The following is a 22,500-nucleotide window of genomic DNA, read 5'->3' on the forward strand; positions in this document are numbered from 1 at the left end:
TTTGTTAACTTTCAGAGTAAAGAGAGAAACTGTCTGTATTTCTTAATTGTAAATGGCACCAAATTGTGTTCAAACTGAGCCACACTTCTGGGAGCTCCACAGTTCTTTTCCTGGTGTTTTGTTGACATCTCTTGATGTTCCCATGTCACAGAAACAGGCTCTGTGTTTTGCCTTATATGCATCCACAGCTGTGCCACCAGTTTACTCACATGGACTCTACTAAACCAATCAGAAGCTTCTTCAGCTCAGAATGGAGTCGTCTGCAGTTTTCTTATTAATTAACAATAAACTTAGTGTACATGTACTCCTACATTGATGAAAGTGATAAAAATAGAAGCTCTGTCTCTCTTTATTCTGACATTTAACTAATTCAAAAGATATTTCAATATTTATTTATCCAAAACAAAACAAGTTTAAATTGATGTTTAACAGTAAAATAATGTTTTTATGTTTTCTCCCTAAAGTGTAAATATCTGGTTTAAACTGTGAATATACTGCTGTGTATTGAAGTTCCTCTTGTTTTGCATAGAAATATACTGAACAACATACAAAGCATAATATATAAAATAACATCTACCAGAGTTTTTTCTTTGAAAGAAGCTCCTTATGTCCATTCTTGTATATCAGTGCATTACTGATTTGTTTAGCCGCGGAGGGAAACAACTGAAAATATGAAATAAACACACATGTAAGCTGAGACTCTCTACAGAAACAGCATTGTTGTTCGTTCGGCTTTTCATTTCGCCGTTTGTTGATTCACTCGAAGAGCAAGTAACGTAATATGGGTCAAGTGATCAGTTTGATATCAATCTTTCGTGATACACCGTCATATTTACATTATTTGTACAGTACGAATGAGTTGCTTTGGTACCTGGTCAACTTCAGTTCTCCTCTGTCTGCCTGGGCTGCGTTTCTCCAACAGCGCACTCGCAGGCAGCAGCTGCCCCGCCCCCTCGCTCAGTCGCTTAGTGCCTGAGCTCGGATCAAACCAATATTAGGGGGGGATTTACGCACAGTCGTAAATTCCCACAGTGTTCAAATATTGTGTGTAGTTTTTTGTTTTATACAGTTGTCATCCAGGCATCTAACTATGAAAAAATTACACTCTCCAAAAGACCCCAGGCTTCTGAAAAAACAACCCGGGCTTAAGCCAGAAAAGGGTTAACACCCCTAACACTGGTCCCGAGTCGATTTGGTCCCATTCAGAATTGGTCAATTGTGTTAAATTAACTCTTTCTAGTGTTAAAATTTTAGAGTAAAATTAACTCTAAATAGAGTAAAAATTCAACACTGAGTAACACCGCATAGTATTAAATCAACTTAACACTACTAGTAGTGTCATATTATTTACTCTTAGTGATAAATGAACTCTATTTGAGTAAAATCCCACTGATTTTTAACACTGAATTATTTGCAATTAACACTGGGGGTTCAAATAACTCTGATGAGTTGATGTTACTCTATACTGTGTTATTCATACACTAATCTCTAGTGAAAAATTATCTCTCATAGAGTAAAATTTTAAATTAATTTTACACCAAGTAGTGTTACTAAAACTCTTCCTGTAGTGTTACCCTTTACACTCAATTTACTGTTTTGCAGCATGAAAACATATCTTTTAATAATGCTTTTACATATAACATGTGAGCAAAAACCACAACTAGATAATACATTTAACAGCTTTATTTTTATGTCAGGCTCAAAATACAAAAATGTAGTGTATAAAACACTTTACAACAATTAATTTAGTTTGGCATAAAATGGCAACATGGAACGACATGCAGGGAGGAATCTGAAGTGCCATACTTCATTTGAAGACCAAATGGTTTGAAGTAACACAGCTCATTTTAGGGCTGGGCGATATGACCCAAAATTCATATCTCGATATTTTTTAGCTGGATGGCGATATACGATATATATCTCGATATTTTTTTAAAGCCATAAAGTAAGAACAAACAGAGTTCTTAGTCACAGCTGTGTCCCAGATGTCACACAGGCACTTTTATTAACATACAGCGCAGATGTACAAGAAAAAATTACTCAGAAATAAATTATCAGCAATTATTAAATAATAATGCTCCATAAATAAAAGAAAACAATGTTGTTTTTGTGCATAACAAAAAGCTCAAAACTGTGCAGTCAAAATGTAAACTAACAGACGCTGAGCATAATAACAAAGACAGATTTCACAGCTGCTCTGTTCCCAACTTCTACTGCGTGACCGACAGCCTGGAGTTTGAAATCTGCTTCGTAACCACGTCTCTGAACAGGTGCCATTTATGGTCCTTATACACACACAATACGGTAATATTACGTTGAAGCACAGTACGTATCACTCCGCGAGGCTCCTCGCAAACAACACACACATGCTTTCAATTGTGTAATTTAAGTGATGTAGGTAGCTCTGTTTTGGAAGTTCAGTTCATGCTAGAAATGTGCTTTGGAGTTTGTACGTGCTTTGTCTCTAGGGGCCACTGTATATATTTATATATAAACATATATAAATAAAACTACGTTTTTTGCATAATTTTATATTGTTGTTAATAATAAATTAATTAAAGCAACAAAACAACCTGAGGAGCTGGTTGGGAGCCGAAAGAGCCGGTTCTCTAAAAAGAGCCGGAAATCCCATCACTAGTAGTTACAGTAGATTGGTTTAATCCAGCTGCCCTGAGCTGTGCAACAGCAGAGGCACACATATCCAAAGTCTCTTATTTGACCTTTGCAACATTTCAGATGTCGTGGGTGTTTCTTCTACTTTAGTTGACATCACCTCCCCTGTAGTGCAAACTTGTTTAACTGCCACATCAGGCTGTAGATTAACATCTGTGTCAGCCTGTTGGTCAAAATAGTTAACGTGTTTGGTATTTAAATGTTTTCTAAAACCTGTGGTTTGAATGAACGTGTACATGTTGTGAAGCATGGTGTTGTAAGATGTGCCAAACACAAAATGTGCTTTAAACAGTTCATCAAAAGCACCAAGTGAAGAGGTAGACTTGCATGGCATTCTTCAAGAATAATGAAGAACCGGTGGATGTCATTCTTCTTCACCCCAACAGCAGGTAGGGTTGAGTGCTGGTAGTGACGGCATCAAGGTGCTCTTTGATATTTGTTCCTGTCTGAAAAGACAAATACAGACAGGCAATAAGAATCAAGTGTTTCTTAAACTGGTAATTCATAACATAAAAATAGAAAAGAAACACAAACCTTCTTGAAGACCACAAGACGTCTTTCTGCTTGAGAAGCTGACACCTTTCCTGGTCTCTAGCGACCCTGACCAGATGGTGGCATCAGATGTAAAAGCAATAGAATCGCTGAGAGGTGAAAAATATTTGCTTTTAATAAAGTTGAATCATCATCAACAACACATTTCAATGCATCTGGATTGACAAAATGTTTGAGTAGACCCAAAATACAAAAGGACAGCTGTTCTGTGACAAACATTATATATGCTGTGAATGTGCTAATCAAAGAAACAACAGCTCACCAATGTCAGCATTAACTTCAGTGGCATCCTCAGGAGAGTCAGCAAGAGTTCCAGGTCAGTGGTAGAAGGAAGCTTCCTGCCTTGTTGGATAATCTTTCTTTTGAATGTTGTTGGCCACCTCTCCAGCAACCTGCCTGATACATCCTCACCAAACATCAGTACATAATCCTGTTCGATCTGTAACAGGGATAGAGAATCATATCTGCTTTCTACAAAATGTGTGTTTACACAAATATTCACCAAGCCTTTGATATCTTTGAAACGTGGAAAAGCAGACAGTATGTTGCTTGACAGCAGGAGGTCAAGGACCATGTTGCGCCGATAAACAAATGTCAACTTCATCTTCTTCTTGACTGTGTCTTCATCAGCTGAATGTTCCATCAGAGAGATTGCTTCCTTGCACTCATCCTCACTCAGCACCTTCTCTGTAACAAACTGCAACTCTCGTCTGACAGTCGGTCCACCACACTGGTCTTCACCCGATGCTCCATCTCCTGGTGCTACACAATATGAAACACAGCTTTATCAAAACTAATTCAATTCAATTCAATTCAATTTTATTTATATAGCGCCAAATCACAACAAAAGTCGCCTCAAGGCGCTTCATAGATACAGAGGAAAAACCCAACAATCATATGACCCCCTATGTGCAAGCACTTTGGCGACAGTGGGAAGGAAAAACTCCCTTTTAACAGGAAGAAACCTCCGGCAGAACCAGGCTCAGGGAGGGGCGGGGCCATCTGCTGCGACCGGTTGGGGTGAGAGAAGGAAGACAGGATAAAAGACATGCTGTGGAAGAGAGACAGAGGTTAATAACAGATATGATTCAATGCAGAGAGGTCTATTAACACATAGTGAGTGAGAAAGGTGACTGGAAAGGAAAAACTCAATGCATCATGGGAATCCCCCGGCAGCCTACGTCTATTGCAGCATAACTAAGGGAGGATTCAGGGTCACCTGGTCCAGCCCTAACTATATGCTTTAGCAAAAAGGAAAGTTTGAAGCCTAATCTTAAAAGTAGAGATAGTTTCTGTCTCCCGAATCCAAACTGGAAGCTGGTTCCACAGAAACCATTAATAACAACATTTGATAACCATTATTGATACAGAACCACAGTTTGGAACTGTATTATGTATTTCCACTGAATTATAAATGTTGCCTCCAGATGATAATCGCCTCTCGTAGTAATGTTCTTTGGAGAGTGACATGTACAGACATTTTGTTTATTCGTTTAACAGTAAGTTATGTAACCATGAACAGTTGATAAGGACATACATTTAAAATGTTTCAACGTGATTTTGGTTGTATCAGTTATTACTATGAGCTACTTACATTTTTGGAGTACGGGTCACTGAGGTAAAGGGAAAAGGTTACAGCTCCTCTGGCATACATTTCTTTTACCTGCCGTGGTGGTGATGTACTGCAAGATCAAAAGGAAGAGAACTAGTCAGCTTCCCTGGAATTATTAGAGACTTAAAATAATTTGAAAATGATAGTAAAATCACAGGGCCAGAAATAAATTACCCATGTTTTTCTGTCATGTCAGCTACCAGTATGTTTCTTCTGGTTTCATCCACCAGGGACTTGGTCCGATTGTACTCATTTATTATACGTTCTCCACCAGGTTTGCTGGTGAGAATCGATTCCACCAACTGGAAAACACAATAAAAACATTCTACATGTTGATATAACCACTGCAGTTCAGAGCAACTACAAACAGAAATGACACTGTTAGAAGAATGTGGAAATCTGCTAACTCTTACTTGCTTAGCTTCTGCATCCAGCTGCTGACCCTATCCTGTGAATCTGATGAATGTGGCCATGATAACTCAGACGGCTCAGGAGACACTTCTGCAGCAGATGTTTCCAGGCCTCAAAAACAGGAGCAAAACAAATCAGTTTACATGGTCCCTCCATAGACTCATTTTATAAACTCTCTTTAATAAACAAATGACATCCAGTGAAACACATATCACTCAAACAAACCTGAAGAGACTAAATAACAAAAATAACTTAAAGCACCTTGAACACCTTTTTTTATACAATGTTGGTTTCTTACCGGCAATCAAAAACTCCTGAAGGCTTGGCTCAGATACTCTAGCAAATTTCTGCACACCTCCCAGTTTTGCTTTAAGCAGCATGCTTCCTGTAGACAGTAATTTCTTATAGTCAGTGCTCTTCATTGAACTACAGTAAACAGAAAATGTGAATATTAAAACAGTCTCATAAATACCAGTAAAACAGCCTTGCATTGTTATTTCTTACACTGAATGTTACTTTTATTTCAGTGTAACAAGGTGTTTCAGCCCTTTGGCTGTAGTTTTTAGCCCTGTACTAAATGAGTATTTCACCTACATGAAATATATTCCTCAATACAAAACTAAAATAATTACTGGTACTTTTACTGTTTGCCTGATCTAACTTAGCACTAGGGAGTCAGTATTTTGTTCATCTTCATCTTTAGTTTAACATACCGAACAGTCTGCTAAGCAAAATGGAAAAAGGTAACTTGTGTCAATACCATCATTAGTTAACATCAAGTTAACTCACTACAAATACAAACACTGTCATCTTAAAATGGTAAATGGTCTGTATTTGTACAGCGCTTTACTTGGTCCTAAGGACCCCAAAGCGCTTTACACTAAACGCAATCATCCACACATTCACACACTGGTGATGGCAAGCTACAATGTAGCCACAGCCACCCTGGGGCGCATCTTAAGTTCAAACTACTAAAAGAAAACATTACAAACTGAATCCTGGACATTTTGGATACTTTATGAAGCTTATACTGCCTGCTGGCTGTAATCCTGTAACTGTAAAATCACTGAAGACAGCCAAATTGAAAAAAGGCAGTAACCTTACTGAAAACGACCTCTACATCTAGGTATCCAACAAGAAGTGAAAGATGTAATATTAGTGTAAAATGTTAATTAGTTAATACATAATTTAAAATGTCACAATAACAAACGAACTGCCCAGGCACCAAGGTTAGCCAAAATGCTAGTTAGCTAGCTAATGTTAATATGTAGCTCCCAACACATGGAGGGTTTAATTTAATGAACATGCTCGAACACAATCACCACCACACACCGAAATACATTTTGATAACAAGTCTTACAGTTTAGCCAATACTGATATCAGTCAACTTTTTTAGCTAATTAACAACCTTACGTTAGCATACAGACAGTGTCACATTTGCTTCAGGTACAAAATGAAATATATAATAAACATGGACAAAAGGAATGTAACCTTATTTTAACATGCTACCTGTGCTTAAAATGTCAAATTGTTGGTTTAATAAGTGAATATGAACAACTTACCCTGTAAGTGACCTGAAGAAAATGTGGTGGGAGGAGCTTTCTACAGTAAACACACTTTAACACTGCTGATTTAACACTGGGAAATTTACTGTGCATCAAATATCGGATTGATTTTAAAATTTTATTGCTTACATTCAATTCAATTCAATTTTATTTATATAGCGCCAAACCACAACAACAGTCGCCTCAAGGCGCTTTATATTGTACAGTAAGGAAAAATCGTAAGTAATGTTGCGCCTTGCTAACTGAACTTCTCAGCCTGTATCCTAGGAAGGCACTTCGATCATCGAGTCAAATGACCTTGGTGCAACCGCCTGAAAACCAGAGGTGATCGTGCCTTTGCCATTGCTGCACCGAACCTCTGGAACAGTCTTCCAGCTGATATTCGCGCGACGGAATCTATTCAATCTTTTAAAACACGATTGAAAACTTATTTATTTGATCTTGCATTTTCAGTTAGTGATTTGTTGGCTGTACACTTTGTACTTTTATTACATTTTGTATGTAATTTTAACCTGTTGTTTTACTGGGTTTTTGCAGTTGATATTTCTGTGTTGATTTTACCGAACTTTTACACTAAGTGTGAAATATTTGTTTTAACATAGTACTCCCGGGTTAATTAGTGCTTTGTTTTATCTGGGAATGTATTTATACTCTACTATCGTACCCATATGCAATTAATTTTATTTCATATTTTATTACTGAGAAGCACTTTGATGTACCTCCGGTCTTTAAATGTGCTATATAAATAAAGTATTGATTGATTGACTGCCAGAACAAAACATCTGTCCCAAGGTAAAGACTCTCATTGCACAGTTTTCCCTCTCTGTGATTTTGACTGTTAACCTCACACTTTACAGAAATGTTGTACAGAAGGACAGAGTCTTACAGTATGAGCTCAAACCTGAAAATGCTTGTACTTGAGATGTTCAGCACTTTGTTTGAAAGCACTTTATAAATAAAGTTATTATTATTATTATTATTATTATTATTATTGTTATTGTTAAAACACAATTAGAGTTCACCCACTAATCTACCAATGTGAACACAAGTATGCTTTACTCGCTTTTATTAGTTTAGTAACAATACAGTACATGCTGCAGATATGGCCGTTATCTGTTTCTGTCCAGCCCATGAGCTGCAGTACACAGGAAATGAAACAGCACCCTCTGTGTCAGTCAACATTTGTGGTGGCAGGTTTCAAACGGAAAATATCATAGAAAACATGCCTGAATGTGTCAACAAATAGCCAACCAAATGTTGCACATTGGGAAAGTCAAACTGAACAAAGTGCATGAAATGCTCTGAAGACTAAGGTGACATCAGTTTTACATTAATTTGCAGCATTAAAGTATCCAGAAAAGTGAGTCCAACTTTTAAATAAATCAAAAGTCATAATGCTGACGTTTTCTTGCTAGCCTGAACTCTAGAATTAATCTCAAGGCCTGAGCAGCATGAAGGATGAGATAATGTCTCTGGGGCAGACGTCTTGGTGAAGCAGGGGCTGGATAGCGTGACAGACAGAGAGTGCGCATCTTCTAAACACAGCAGTAGAGAGAGGAGCAGCGGGCAGCACGGGAGCAAACAATCCGTGATGGATCTTTACTTCAGAGGTTAGTCAAATGTTTTCCGTCCCACGTTCAATGCTTCTGAAATGTATCTATGAAATAACATAATTTAATTTTTTAAAAAATATTTTCATTATGATTGCTATTATTACTGTGTTACTACATCATTAACTCAGTTTAAGCCTTTAATGCCTCATATTTGATACATGAAAGCTTTTGAGACTTCAGTCATCAGTTTTTTCTCCCTGAAAAACCCAAGTGCACAATTTATTTTAAGCAATAAATTGCAAAAATATATATGAAAATAAACATTTAATTGAAATATCAGAAGGTTCAATAAATGCTCCATGTTCAAAACGCTATAATGGCTCAGGCTTCAGGGGGTGAAGTTTTCTTTTATACAGATAAAATGACTAAAATGAGTTATTAAAATCGAAATAAAGAAAAATTTGGACTCTCATTGGCTTTATTTTTACTTCCCAGGCACCACGTGGATGATGCTCTTGCTCTTTATGATTCCAGACTTTACCCACAGCAGTTCTTGCCCCAGCAGCTGCCGATGCAACCCTCAAGGCGCTGCCATGTGTACTGGCTCCACCATCACTGATATACCGCCTCTGCCTCTCCACACATACCTGCTGCAGCTCAGTGTTACAAACATGAATGTCCTAAATGAGCGAAGTTTAGCAAATCTGGACCTCCTGCTGCGTTTCAGTCTCATAAAGAGTCATCTACACACCGTCCATCCTCAGGCTTTCCTCGTAGCTCCCCAGCTCAAGTCTGTCAAGCTGTCATCTAACGATCTGTCGACCCTTCCTCCTCGAGTGTTCAGTCCACTTGCTGCTCTTGAGCAGCTGTATCTAGATGGGAACCAGTTTGAGAACATTCATCCAGATATGTTTGAAGGACTGGGCGGGTTGCAGGATCTGGACCTAAGCCGCAACAAACTCAGGAGTCTTGATTCAGACATATTTGAAGGACTGACCAACCTCACCTTTCTGAATCTTGGAAGGAACTTCATAAAGAAGCTTCCTCCTACCATCTTTCACTCCTTGACTAAACTTCAGCAGCTTATACTCTATTACAATGAACTAGAATTTCTAGAAGCTGGCATCTTTGACAAACTCATCAACCTTGTGGAGCTAAAACTCCATCAAAACCAGATTGCCAGCCTTCCACCTAAAGTCTTCTGGCCTCTGGGGAACCTGAAAAACCTGACCTTATCCTCCAACCAACTTCAGGCCATCCCAGAAAAGAGCTTCTACCACATGCCAAAGTTGGTCAAACTCACCATTTACAAGAATCCACTATTATCTCTACCAGATGAGCTGATGGGTCACATGCCCGACATGACAGAGTTTTATCTATATGCCACCAACCTCATCACGGTTCCTGGAAATTTGTTCGCTAACATGTCTGGGCTGCTTATGCTGAACTTCCATTTAAATGACAATCTGAGGGACCTTCCACCAGATGTTTTCTGCTGTCTTCCAAACCTTCAGAAGCTCTCGCTAAAATCCAACAACCTCCATTATCTTCATCCCCAGCTATTCTCCAAACTAACCACCCTGAAGAAACTTCACCTCAATGACAATAAGTTGTATGGCCTACCAGAAGGTATCTTTAAGGGTCTTGGAGAGATTCTTGAAATTTTATTGAACAATAACAACCTTAGCAGTCTTCCAGGAGATATTTTCATGCCTCTTCCAGCTTTGATGAATCTGACTCTGAGTGGAAACCCCTGGGATTGTAATTGTGCTATCAGAGGCATTGCAAGATGGATGAGACACAATGAGCATGTGCTTTGGGACAGAGATGACGTGATGTGTCACACTCCAGTCTACCAGCTGCTGCGTACCGTTGGCTCGCTGCATGATGAAGAGTTCAGCTTTTGCAGTGCTACAACAGCCAAGAGTTTTCCTCTACAAGATTTGAACCGGCCACCAACACAACCACTCCACATGTTGTCAACCTCTGGACAAACATCAGCTTTAACTTCCATAACCACACCCCCCACAACGGCTACTCAATCCAAGGAAGCGGCGATCCAAACCACTCAAGGAGCTACCCAAAAAGTCCCTGACAAAATAACCACTCAGACTGTAAAAGCAACCACATCAGATGATACAACACTCTCAGCATCACTTTCCACTGAACTTATTGGTAAATTTGCTCGGAACATGTCACCTCCTTTTTATGGCATATTGGTGATAGAACCGGGGCCTGAGTTTGTCCACCATAACCATCAGAAAGGCTGGGTGTATGTGTGGTTTCTGCCCTCAAACACGGCTTTGGCTGGGTTCCTCATGTTCTCTCACATCCTTCTACTAGCTGCAGGGTTGTCGCTTATTCTTGCTACCATGTATGGCATGTATCGCCTCCACAAGGCCATGTATAAGCTAAAGGCTGAGTGTGCTCGTCATGAGGCGTAGCGCTGGCTTATCGGGCTGGTGTACAACTAGATAAACGATCCTCTTCTAGCGGTTGACAATTACTGTGTTTGTTTTCTCTGAACACATTTCCTCAGGAAAATCAGACTTTGAAATATGATGGAATTGAACCCTGTGGGGTTTTTCAGAAAAAAGTACATTCAGATGGTATTGTGTTTAATTTTATATCACAACTAAACTAATATCTGTCAATAGTCAGCATACAGAGCAAATATTTGAATGCTCATCAATCAAATGGGAAGATTTTAGGCCTATTTTGAAACTGAGTAGCTATGCAGACTGCTAAAGTCCTGTCTGTTCATGTCCAAATTATTCAAATTAAAAGTGCCCAACACTGGTAAAAAGATTCATGCTATGATGCACATATTCACACTCTTTAAAAAATATTTTGGTGTAATTATGATAATAATGATAAAATGAGAGGATTGTATAATGCCTTATATACATATATCATTGTTTATTCTATAGTCATACAGTTTCTGTTAAAGCCATAGAGAGCCACTGAAGAATCCACCTGTTGTTGACCACTGTTTGATTTTCAAGCACATAAAGTGAAAACCTGGTTTCTTCCACTGGTCTTTTGCTTTCACCATGTCTCGAGTCATACACACTGATGCCTGTGCTGTATTTATAAATGTACGTTTTATCTACTATGCCAAGACTACAGTGCTTCAGCAGCTTATAGATAACACACGTCAGTGTTAAAGCTGCAGGTGATTTGTTTCCCTCTAGTGGTGGATACTTGAAACTGCAAGACGAAAGGGACGCGCACGACAGTGTCTACTTTTATATTTGTGTTATTTACAGATGTTTATTTCAAAATGTTAAAGCTGTGTGTGTCATCTGTTTGATCAACATCTCTATTATTGTGAATTTGTTGTGAGCTACACTTTATATACCCAGTGCCTGTTGTGTATTTCTCTTTGTAAGGCATTCATGTAATGGTCTTTTTTAAAAGCTGGGTTAGGGTTAGCTGTGATGCTGTCATTTTTTGTATTTTATGCCATGAAAATTAAAGATTAAAGTGTTTTTTTTTTATCTTAAACCTGTCCACTTCTGTGATCAAACTGCTAAATATTTGACCGATTAAGCAGATCGTGGTCAAGATTTTGGAGTATCTTGTTTAATCCCACAGCACCTGTTATTCGAACAGCTGCTGTAAACAACCATTATTCCTTATCTGGATTTGACTTCCTTTTCAGGAATGTTACAGAAATGTGCTTTCCCAGAAGGAATCACATATCTTTACAGGAAGATTATGCCCTAATCTTTGTAACAACATTCAAAACAGGAAACACATCTATCCACGATGTCACAAGGTCAGTATGTGTAGCTTTTGAGATGACAAATCCATTTATGAAACGACGCCACTGTAATTTCACAATAACTGTGCAACATGTTTCATTACATAGCCGCTCTTTAATTCTTCCGAAGTTTTGACGCAAACGTTTTTCATGAGAAAGGAAATAACTAAAGGTGAAGTTCGTACATTTAAAGTTTCATCTGTGACCAGCAAGTCCTCACAGTTGGACATTACACATTGTTCTGTAGAGACTAAACAAGGGGCCATATTTGCCTGAGTCACAATAATTTTTCAAGTCTTTTAAACCCTAAAAATGACGGCAGATGCCACAAATTCCACGAGAGGTGATTGGACGCTAAACCAAGCAGCAAACAAAAGAGGATGAATTGGTGAGCAGCGCCCAAGTTCATTGCTATGACAACAGGTGATTAGGACTTTCCAGCAGGCTGAGCTCACACAACAGTGGGCACATACAGGGTCAGCGTGGGGAGAGGAAAACTGCAGGGGCACAAGAAATATTGGACCAATGTGGAAAACAAGACTTTAGGAAGAGAAACAAAAACCTGTTGATTCATAGCTCTGGGAGGAATCTTTCATTTGTCTATGTTAACCTTCTAACTTTGACCGTAATGCCAGCTGGGAGGGATTTCCCAAAACATGAGCAAATGTGGAATTCCCAGAGTCTTGGCTGCAATAATAAGCTGTTTATTTTAAAAAAACAAAAACAGGCTGTAAGTTGAGTCATGCTGAATGTACATATCCTAATATTCCTTTCTAAATCCTCCCTAGAAAACATGCACTCGTTACATCACAAAGAAGAGCAGCTATAACTGTAACCCTGCTCAATCCGGCTTCTTTTTTATATATTATGTGTTTTTTCAGGACTCGATTGTATTTCTAGATTTTCTAGAAACTTTCAAAGATTTCACTGAAGTTCACTGAAATAATAAGGTGAACATTTGATCAGTCTGTAAATCTGTGAAAGGATTTCAAACCTTGGTATCGTCACATGGCTCTGTAACTCACAGCTAAGTGTTTTCAGTTGTCACAGATTACATGTTCTGGTCAGTTGATTTTATTGATGCAGTCTCAGGTAAGTTCTTACAGTCTTATGACTGAGAACTTCAGCACTCACAGTTACATGTGTAAGTTTGTAATTGTGCATTTAAAGCATTTCTTTAAATGCTCTCACCCCAACCAGTCGCAGCAGATGGCTCCGCCCCTGCCGGAGGTTTCTTCCTGTTAAAAGGGAGTTTTTCCTTCCCACTGTCACCGAAGTGCTTGCTCATAGGCGGTCGTATGATTGTTGGGTTTTTCTCTGTATGTATTATTGTAGGATCTACCTTACAAAATAAAGCACCTTGAGGCGATTTGAGGCTGTATAAATAAATTGAATTGAATGCTGAGGAAAGGGAAGTGCTGAAGCTTTTCTAACTGCTCCGTAACATTAAATACTGTATACCGGTCCTCACTCATAAGTTGACATTTCTATGGTTCAGCACCATTAAGCTGGTTTGTCTGGATTGAAGCTGAGCGCGCTGGTTTTCCTGTTTGTTCTCACAGGCTCTCATGGGGGAAGGAATTTACTGTTTCTCCACAAACTGGTGTGCAGGTAGGTGTTCCCAGCTTTCACGGCTTGAATCCAGATAAGTGTTTCTTTGTGGACCCGAGTGGATCAGGCAGCTTTGTCCACAGGTAAGACAGGCAGGTGCAAAAACACGGTGAGTGGGTAATCTTACTCAGGAACAAGAAAACATGCGTCACCTATCAGGAGAGTTCAGCCTCACTACAACATGACAATTTTAGTTCAACAATCCAGTGAGGAATAGAGAGGAGAAACGAGGTAGTGCAGGTGAGTGTAAGTGGAATCAGACATGCCACTGGCTACTAGGCAGCCACGCCCATACCTGTGAAGAGCACCTAATACTAATACTAGTACTAATTAAATGTCAATAATAAACATATGCCATGGGTTTCCAGCAGGAAATTCTTTTTATCCTTAACTCTTTTACTGAAAACTGTAGAATTAACAGGATAATAAACTCAGACCATTTTGCATTTAATCATTAGTTATTGATTATTAAGCTCTGGGTTTAAGCCTGTCTCTCCCAGAGGTTTCTTCCTGTCAATCTTCCTGGTTTTTTTTGCAATTGTTGCCAAGTACTTTCTCACAGAGTTGCATCTATTTGATGGGATTTTTCTATTATTGCAGGGTCTTTACCTTACAATAGAAAGCACCTTGAACAGAAGAACAGAAAATGCTGTCTTGTCATGCAGTCTTTTGGGATACTAATTTAGAAGCTATTGTACACAGAATGTGGGACAGATTTGCTTTATAGTAAAATATGCAAAACTAAAAACATACAATAGCTCTCATGTCGGAGGCATGTAAATCAAATCAGTTATAAAACACAATTATTTATGTTTCAATATTGCAATATTCTGCAAACACCAAGTTTTTAGGACAGTTTTGTGCACTGCAGCAACATCTGCCTTTGGGTTGAGCTCCACCCTCATTATCTGTTTCCAGTAGCTTCCTGTGTGATAGAGTTTAAAAGCTAAAAGCTGCATATCACTGGCAGATCAGCGCCATCTTTTTCACCTAAAAACCAGAAAACAAGACAAATATAGCACTAAAGCTTAATCACATAATAATTCCCTTTACTGTTTGTGATATCAAAGAAACCGTTCCACTCTGTTTTGTAATAGCATGTTTGACTCACATGAGAAATATGCACACAACACGAGCAAAAGCTGTGAAGGCAAGGAAAGCTTCGTTGCTTAATTCTATCCAGATGTACTAAATGCTAAAAGTTGTTCCTGAACTTACCCGCACAAGGCTTTCATTATGATATGAAAATGAAAATAATAAGAAAATGAATAGAAAATGTATCATTTTTGTTACAGCAGAGAGAGTGAACGCAAGCATGCCGCTCATTCAGTGTGTTTGTGGGTGGATTGTGTTACAGTCTGTCCCTAAAAGTGGATTTGGGAAACCAAACCCATCCATTTACAAGCATACCATGAATGTTACTCCAAAGATATGTGCAGACCATACTTTGCACACCCAAGCAGACACACAAACAACATTGCCACAAACTAAAAACACAAAACAATCTCCATTGTTCTGTCCAGAGTCACTTGTCACCCTTCCTGTAACCTCTAGCACACATGTACATCTTTCCTTGTCCATTAAAAAAAGAAGCTTGAGGCATTAAAAAAAGTGTCTTTGCTAAGATGAAACAGAGACCAAATACCCACATAAACACAAAATCAGTTCAGTCCCAGACTGGTACCAGAGGGTGGGGCTTCTGCTGGTCTGATCCCCCTCCACCACATTTAGAAAAAAAAAGGGTGAGAGTGTGTGAGACACCGAGGGGGCCGGGGGACGGCCAGGAAGCTTGGAAACAGGATCTACACATTTCTTGTGTGAGACAGAGAGAAAAAAAGCTGACTTATAAAATTTGACTGATGACGAAGAGCAGGAAAATGTGATGGTGTGAAAGTTCAGGCAGTGCTGGAAACTTTCAGAGGATTAGTAAAACTGAGGAGGAAGGGAGGACGCACATAAAAGAACTCCACACCGACTCACTGTCTCTGTTCAGGGATCGCAGCACGAGAGGTAAGCTCTGCAAAACAGCACGTTGGCCTACTTTGTTCCTTCATTTGACTTTTTCTTTTTTAAAAACTTTTATTTACTTAAGACTCAAGATGTGTCCAGTATATTTCTGAGGTAAATGTAACAGGAAACAAACAAGATAAAGAAGTCTGTGACAGTAATGTGGAATAAGATAGAGTCTATGTTACTTTTTCTTCTTGTTATTTTTTAAATATTACATTTATAATACATTGTATAGTCATGTGTTTTCATGTATAAAACAAATAGCTTTTTAATATGTCATTATTATAAGAGTTACATTTTGAATTACATGACAAAGTGTATTTTTTATGCCATGTCAGCTACGGTGTTCATCAAAACATGTTAAATAAAACATGAATGGCCTTCTGCAGCTCTCCTCCTACGCTCTTTTCACAGAACATAATGTTCTGAGCCTTTAATTATCGAAGGGAGAAAAACATCTAAGGAATTACTGGTGAACTGGAAATGGTTTAACCGTTATATTACAATACAGATCATTTCAGGCTGTCCCAGTGACGAAATGACAGTGGTTTTGGGTTGGACTGAGAGGATAAAGTCTGCCAGAGATGACACATAGTTTAGGTGTTAATTTACCTTTTCTTCTCCCTCCTGCTGGCTCCTCTGCTTTTTAATACGGCGAAAATGATCCCATATAACAAAAGGAAGGGTATTCCACAGATACCTAAATTTTATTTTTCAGTAGTTCGGTAATTAGAAACCCGTCTATGACTAAAGTCTGAACTCTGACCGGCCACATTCACAGCAGGAAAGAAAAAGGAAATAAGCATGAAACTGTTCGGTGTCTCTTATAGGAAAGTTAAAAGAAATAAGAATTATGAGGAATTAAATGAGGTATTATGTTAGTATGGCTAGAAATCATGTAAACGTTATAAAATTGTAATAGCAGTGGAAACAATGACTTCACCCTCACAGCAGGAATCTAGTACCACCTCTCCAACCTTTTAATGAAAACAGAAAATGTGTTAAAATGTGAGCAGCTGGGACGGACCAGCATGGATTTTATGACCTTCTGCTTTTGATGAAAAAAGAAAAGAAAAGAAGGAAGTTAAGAAGTCCGATGCCTTTGAGTTCGTTTGAAGGATATTTTATTTTGTCTTTACAAAGTTCCTTCCTGAGAGACACTCTTGTTGCAAACTAATACATCTCATCTACTGAGAAGCAACTCAGGCTTGCCAGCCCTCAGTTGCAGGACTGTGAATTTGGTGAATTTGTGTGGAGAAGCAGGTCATGATGCTGGCAAGGTTTTGTTCCAGGAGCCGTCTGTGCCTCTACAAACAGTGAGAACAGCTCAGCTTCCAAACTTGTGCAGGCAGTCTGGCATGTTGAGAAGCAGACAAAACACTGAATTTCATTTGCTAACAAAATATTCAGTGTTCACTTTCAGAAATTATTGCAAAACAAATTATTCAGGCATGAGTGGTTCAAAATTACTGCTTAACACAAATGCTGCATACACGGTTTTGCTGCCAGAGGCCTGCCAAGCATTTAGCAGTCGGTTCTGTTGGTGGGCAGTGCTCCTAGCTACGGGCAACATTGGATTAATTTATGCAAATGTCGGCTTCTTGGATGAAACACAAACTCAGAGGCTACAACATGAAGACACTGTTACTAATTAGAGCTGCATTCAGTAGAACTTTCCTATCATTGTGATGGTTCTGGGAGCAGAGAATCCCAATCTGACATGGAGAGGAGATAAATAAATCTTTTTCTTTACTGCCCTGTAAGCAAAAAGGTTTTGCAATAATAAATCAAATTTCAGAGTAGGTCCAGTGGCGTCAACACACCAGAAATGCAACAATGTCCATTTTCCCTCATGAATATCCAAAGTGGAGCAGTTCAGTTACTTTCGTAAGCAAAAATAACAATGTTTGTGTAACAACTCCTTTTAATGAGCGTTTGCTGGCCTTCCACATAAAGCTAAATCCCCACAGGTTGTACACAATCTTAATGTATCCAGACTTCTTTTTCTTAAATATGGCAAAAAACATGGCTCACACTGATTTGTTTAGTGACTTTGGCATGTAACCAATCAACATATATGTTTCTTCTATTTTAGGGCAATAATGGAGCTGCCAACGACACTTCCTGTACTCCTACTTCTCATGGCCCTCAGTGTTGTCTGGGCGTGTCCGGATGGATGCCAATGTAGAGGAAGCACAGTCCAATGCATTGGCCTGTCAAACTTCCCCATGCCGCTGCCGTCATCTGCCACCAAACTCTATTTTTCAAAATGCAGTTTTAACTCTCTGGAGCCAGAACACATGACGAATTCATTGGATTTGTTGCTAATTAAAGAATCTCTTTTGAGGGAAGTGCGCCCTGGCACGTTTAATTCAACACCACATATCGGGTCCTTAACGTTAACTGGTACCCAACTGCAGGATCTGCCAGAAGCCTTGTTGAAAAATCTACAGAAACTTGAGACTCTGACACTAAGCATCAACAACCTCTTAGTACTTCGCCCTCAGTGGTTTTCCCTGTTGACCGAGCTTAGAAGACTTGACCTTAGTAGGAATCTTTTCACTGCAGTACCTGTGGAAACTTTTCATCCACTGAAACAGTTGAGCTACCTTTCCCTTTCTGGTAACAAAGTCAGCCAGCTATCTAGAGAAACCTTTAAGGGTCTTTCTCAGATCATAACTTTACGCCTTAATAGAAACATGCTACAGGAGCTTCAAGTTGGTACTTTGGATGACCTTGTAAACCTGGGAGAGCTGTCACTACAAGACAACCAAATCACTCACCTCCACCGTGACCTGTTCTCCAAGACTCCAAAACTCCAGAAGCTGTTTCTCTCCAACAACAAGATCACATCTCTCCCAGAAGGGATCTTCCTAAACGTGCCAAATCTTTCCCAGATCTCCCTGTATGAAAACCAGCTGGAGACTCTGGGGCCAAGGGTGTTTGGGCCCACGGCCCTTAAGGAGTTGTGGCTGTATGACAACAAGCTGAGTCGTGTGGAAGATGACACGTTCAGGAACCTGACTCAGTTACGCCTCCTGGTCCTCAGTCGTAACCGGATTAGTTATGTATCCACCAGTGCATTTAGAGGATTGGAACAGCTGGGAGAGGTATCCCTGCACACCAATCTGATCACGACCCTGCAAGCTGGGACTTTCCAGGTGCTACCAAGACTGGTCAACATTTCTCTGGAACACAACTTCATCAAGTCCCTCCCACGTGGTTTCCTCCAGGGTCTGACCCACCTGGGACAGATAGACCTGCGAAACAATTCCCTCCCTAACCTACCACAGGAGAGTTTAGACGCCCTTACTGCATCAGAGGAAGTACTCCTCCAGCAAAATCCCTGGAGGTGTGACAAGGATATTCTGCCACTTAGGGACTGGTTGAAGCAGCACCCATCAAAGACCAACCAAAGCCTTGTGGTCTGTGACGCTCCTTCCAGTCTGAATGGCGAGATGATTGCTTTGCTGGCAGATGAGAACCTGGTATCTCTCAGCTCTACTCAGGAGCCCGTGCTGACCTCAACAGAGAAGAGGAGGAGGCCACATACACCTCCAGCCAAAAGAAGCACTCCCTCACCTGCTGTCAAGACGACCCCCACCTCAGAGTATGAAAAGGTAACCAGGAGTGGACAAGGGAATACTGGAAGCATTTCTCGTGATATTTCAATCACCCTAATTGTCATCGCAGTAGTGTGCACTGTCATCATCAGCACTGTAATTATCAGCTGCATTTGCTGGAGGAGAAATAAGAGTGGCACGGGGAATATAGGCCGCAGGAGTACGAACTCTGTGCTGTAGACTGCAATTCAAACAAAGCACACGAAGAACTTTTAGAGGGCGACTTTGAAGAGTTGGTAATTGAGCCTCAAAGGCACCAGAAAGTTCATTACCTTTCAGTTTTATTCATCAGATTAACCCCTCAGTGTGTCTTCCTGACTGTGCATCTTAAATACTAACAACAAACACCTTAACAACTTTTGGCCAACCTGGACATATTTGTGAATGTAAACTGAAACATGCTTCGCCTGTTGAGTTAACCCCCCAACGACTGTTTTTCATTAACAATTGTTGCAGCTTGACAGCTGATTTTGTGCTAACAACCCAACATTTAGCAAACAGTTGAACTTCTTTGCAAAAGCGTTACAATATACATACAAAAGATGTAATATGGAGTTTATTATACTATACATCACGCTTCAATAGCCTGAATAAATGCAACACTTCTAGTGAGAGCATGTGCACGCTGTGTCTCTTATTTACTGAGCTTCACCATTCATACTAGGTTTGACCAGTCTGACATTATTTATATAAATATATACATTGTTTCATGTTTGAATTCTTGTGAAAATGATTTTAAACACGTGAAAGTTTTCAGCATGACACTGACATAGGGGGTTGTACATTTAATAAAATGTAACAAAAACAACAACCCAGGAGTACTAATTTTTTTTTAATTCATTTATTTTAATATGGTAAAATTAAAAGAAACAAGGCAAGCCTCACGCTTCAATCACATAAATCCATACATACTAGCCAAGTACAGAGTGTCAGCATGAGTACCATTGTCAAGGTCCGGCTGTGTGGGAGGCAGGATGTGGACCCAAACGCAGGACTTAGAAAACAATAAGTAAACTTAAAATCTAACTGTAATGCTGACTATCCACAGAAATAACAAAAGAGCAAAAACTTCTCCAGGGCAAGAACTGGAAATCAGAGTACAGGTATATAAGGACAACATGTGTCAGGGAGACACGCTGCTACGAGGGAAGACACAGCAAAGAACAGAGGGAGACTCAGACGATAAAAACAAACCAGGTAATGTAAGAGATGGAAAACAAATTAAACTAAGAAGTCCAAAACACAATACCCTGGGTTAAACACCCAGTTACATCCACTATCCTCTTGGTAAAATCCATTCTACATCCACAGTACCTTCCATTACACTGCCATCTAATGGAAAACAGTCACGATAAAGTCTGAAATACTTTAGCTGGAATCCAAAAGTTCCACCCGAAGCTTGCCTATGATTACAAACTGGAAGCAACAAATTCATCAAAAATGATGTTGTGCATTTTTTCGTGCTGTTCCAGTGAGGAAGTAAAAAAAACAAAATAACAAACACATGTGCATTTTAACTGGCCTGAAATATTGTGTTAAGCATGTGTTAAACATTAATCACACAGCTATGTATGACGTTAAAGAAAAACTCCACAATCTTGGATGCACTCTGTAGACGTGTGCAGTAACTAAAAAACGGATGCCTTGCTCTTATCTCGGGCTGCAGAAGTGTGCTGCGCCACGCCTCAGATGCAACAGACTTACAGCCTGTTGGAGCCTCAGTAATAATTACCTAACTCGCATGTGTCTCGTTTTTGCTGGAGCTTCATCCTCCAAAAGAAATAACCTGGTAGGTACCTTTTTCTTTGATATTTGACTAGGTTTTTAAAAAAAGATTTTCCAGAGAAATTGCAGGTCTGAATTTGATGCATTAAAAACAAATCATGCTAAATTACAAACCAAAATGTAATTCTTGAAAATTTTGCATGAGGGTAAAAATATTTTTTTTCTTTTTCTAGTGAATAAAAATGTCCAGAGGCGAGATCATCGTTTTCTTTCTACTTTTCATGCCTGACTTTTCACTGGCTGAAACCCAACCATGTGAAAAGGCGACTGACTGCCCCAAAGAGAACCAGGCAGTTTTTAGCTCAGCTACAGAAATCCCACGCTCTCTCAGACCCAAAGTGACAGAAGTCTTTTTTTTGGACAGCCACATTACAACAATACCAAAAGGAGCCTTTGCTGAAAACCCACAGCTTGAAAAGGTGGAGTTCATAAACAGTAACATATCATCCATCGAGCTGGGAGCGTTCGAGGGACTGAAAAACCTGAAAAATATTGAGGTCTCCGGCAGCAAATTAATGTCACTCCCAGTAGGAGTCTTTAACGACCTCAGCAACATGGAGGAACTCGTACTCAAATATAACAAGCTTCAAAGACTTGATAAAGGTTTGTTTGAAGGCCTTAAAAAACTAAGACACCTCCTGTTGCATTTGAATGAGATTAAGTTGATTGAAGATGAGACATTTGACGGTCTTGACAACCTTTTAATGCTCCATTTGGGTAAAAACAATCTCTCTGCTGTGTCAACTCACTGGTTCTCCAACCTAAACAAACTGGAGACATTCCGACTTTATGAGAATCAGCTGACCACCATTCCTGAAGACTTGTTTCAGAATTTACCGAACTTAAAGGAAATTGGCTTGCATGGAAACCAGATAGAAGAATTGCCTCCCAATCTGTTTCCTCATAAAAACAAACTGACTAAACTGTTTCTGGACAATAATCTTCTAACTACTTTTCCTGAGGAGTATTTTGTTGGCTTCCCTCAGCTTAAAACACTGACCCTGAAGAACAACAGGCTGAAAAGTTTGCCACCAGTGCTGTTTGGAGAAATGCCCAAATTGACTGAATTAAGCCTCCAGCAAAACAATCTCTCCAGTCTCCCTAAAGGAGTTTTTGGCCCTCTGAAGAAAATCAGGAAGCTGGACCTGTCGAAGAATAAATTCGTCACCTTGTCCCCTGAATACTTTGAAGGCCCAGAAAAGCTCACAGAACTGAATCTACAGAACAACATGATAGAGTCACTGGATGAAGATCTGTTTGAAAAGCTACAATCACTAGCCACTCTCAAGCTCGCTCACAACAACCTCCAGACGCTTCCTGGAGATATTTTTGAGCCATT

General features: G+C 39.5%; 2 protein-coding genes and 1 pseudogene across 3 annotated transcripts; 2 read left to right on the forward strand and 1 right to left on the reverse strand.

The window, feature by feature from the left end:
• Positions 1-1,703: 1,703 nt before the first annotated feature.
• On the reverse strand, positions 1,704-5,015 carry LOC146362280 (uncharacterized; annotated as a pseudogene). Its single transcript, XR_014799493.1, has 5 exons — positions 5,012-5,015; positions 4,889-4,907; positions 3,481-4,007; positions 3,202-3,314; positions 1,704-3,119 (listed from the first exon to the last, which is right to left on the reverse strand). The product of XR_014799493.1 is annotated as an uncharacterized LOC146362280 (transcript).
• A 3,301-nt stretch (positions 5,016-8,316) lies between these two features.
• Positions 8,317-11,859, forward strand: LOC146362281 (uncharacterized). The gene is made up of 2 exons (XM_084922675.1): positions 8,317-8,423; positions 8,862-11,859. Exons 1-2 carry the CDS (start codon positions 8,405-8,407, stop codon positions 10,808-10,810), a joined length of 1,968 nt encoding a protein of 655 aa, XP_084778801.1. The 5' UTR covers positions 8,317-8,404; the 3' UTR covers positions 10,811-11,859.
• Positions 11,860-15,470: 3,611 nt separating this feature from the next.
• lrrc15 (leucine rich repeat containing 15) lies at positions 15,471-19,673 on the forward strand. Its single transcript, XM_084922195.1, has 2 exons — positions 15,471-15,753; positions 17,849-19,673. Exon 2 carries the CDS (start codon positions 17,856-17,858, stop codon positions 19,554-19,556), a length of 1,701 nt encoding a protein of 566 aa, XP_084778321.1. The 5' UTR covers positions 15,471-15,753; positions 17,849-17,855; the 3' UTR covers positions 19,557-19,673.
• The last annotated feature ends 2,827 nt before the right edge of the window (positions 19,674-22,500 follow it).

This window comes from Perissodus microlepis, chromosome 23 (assembly GCF_051167445.1).
Source record: "Perissodus microlepis isolate ML-2025 ecotype Zambia chromosome 23, ASM5116744v1, whole genome shotgun sequence".
Classification (NCBI taxonomy): Eukaryota; Metazoa; Chordata; class Actinopteri; order Cichliformes; family Cichlidae; genus Perissodus; species Perissodus microlepis.

What these genes read in the sequence shown, in the direction of transcription:
- lrrc15 (XM_084922195.1), top strand. Translation starts at nt 17,856, where the DNA reads ATGGAGCTGCCAACGACACTTCCTGTACTCCTACTTCTCATGGCCCTC.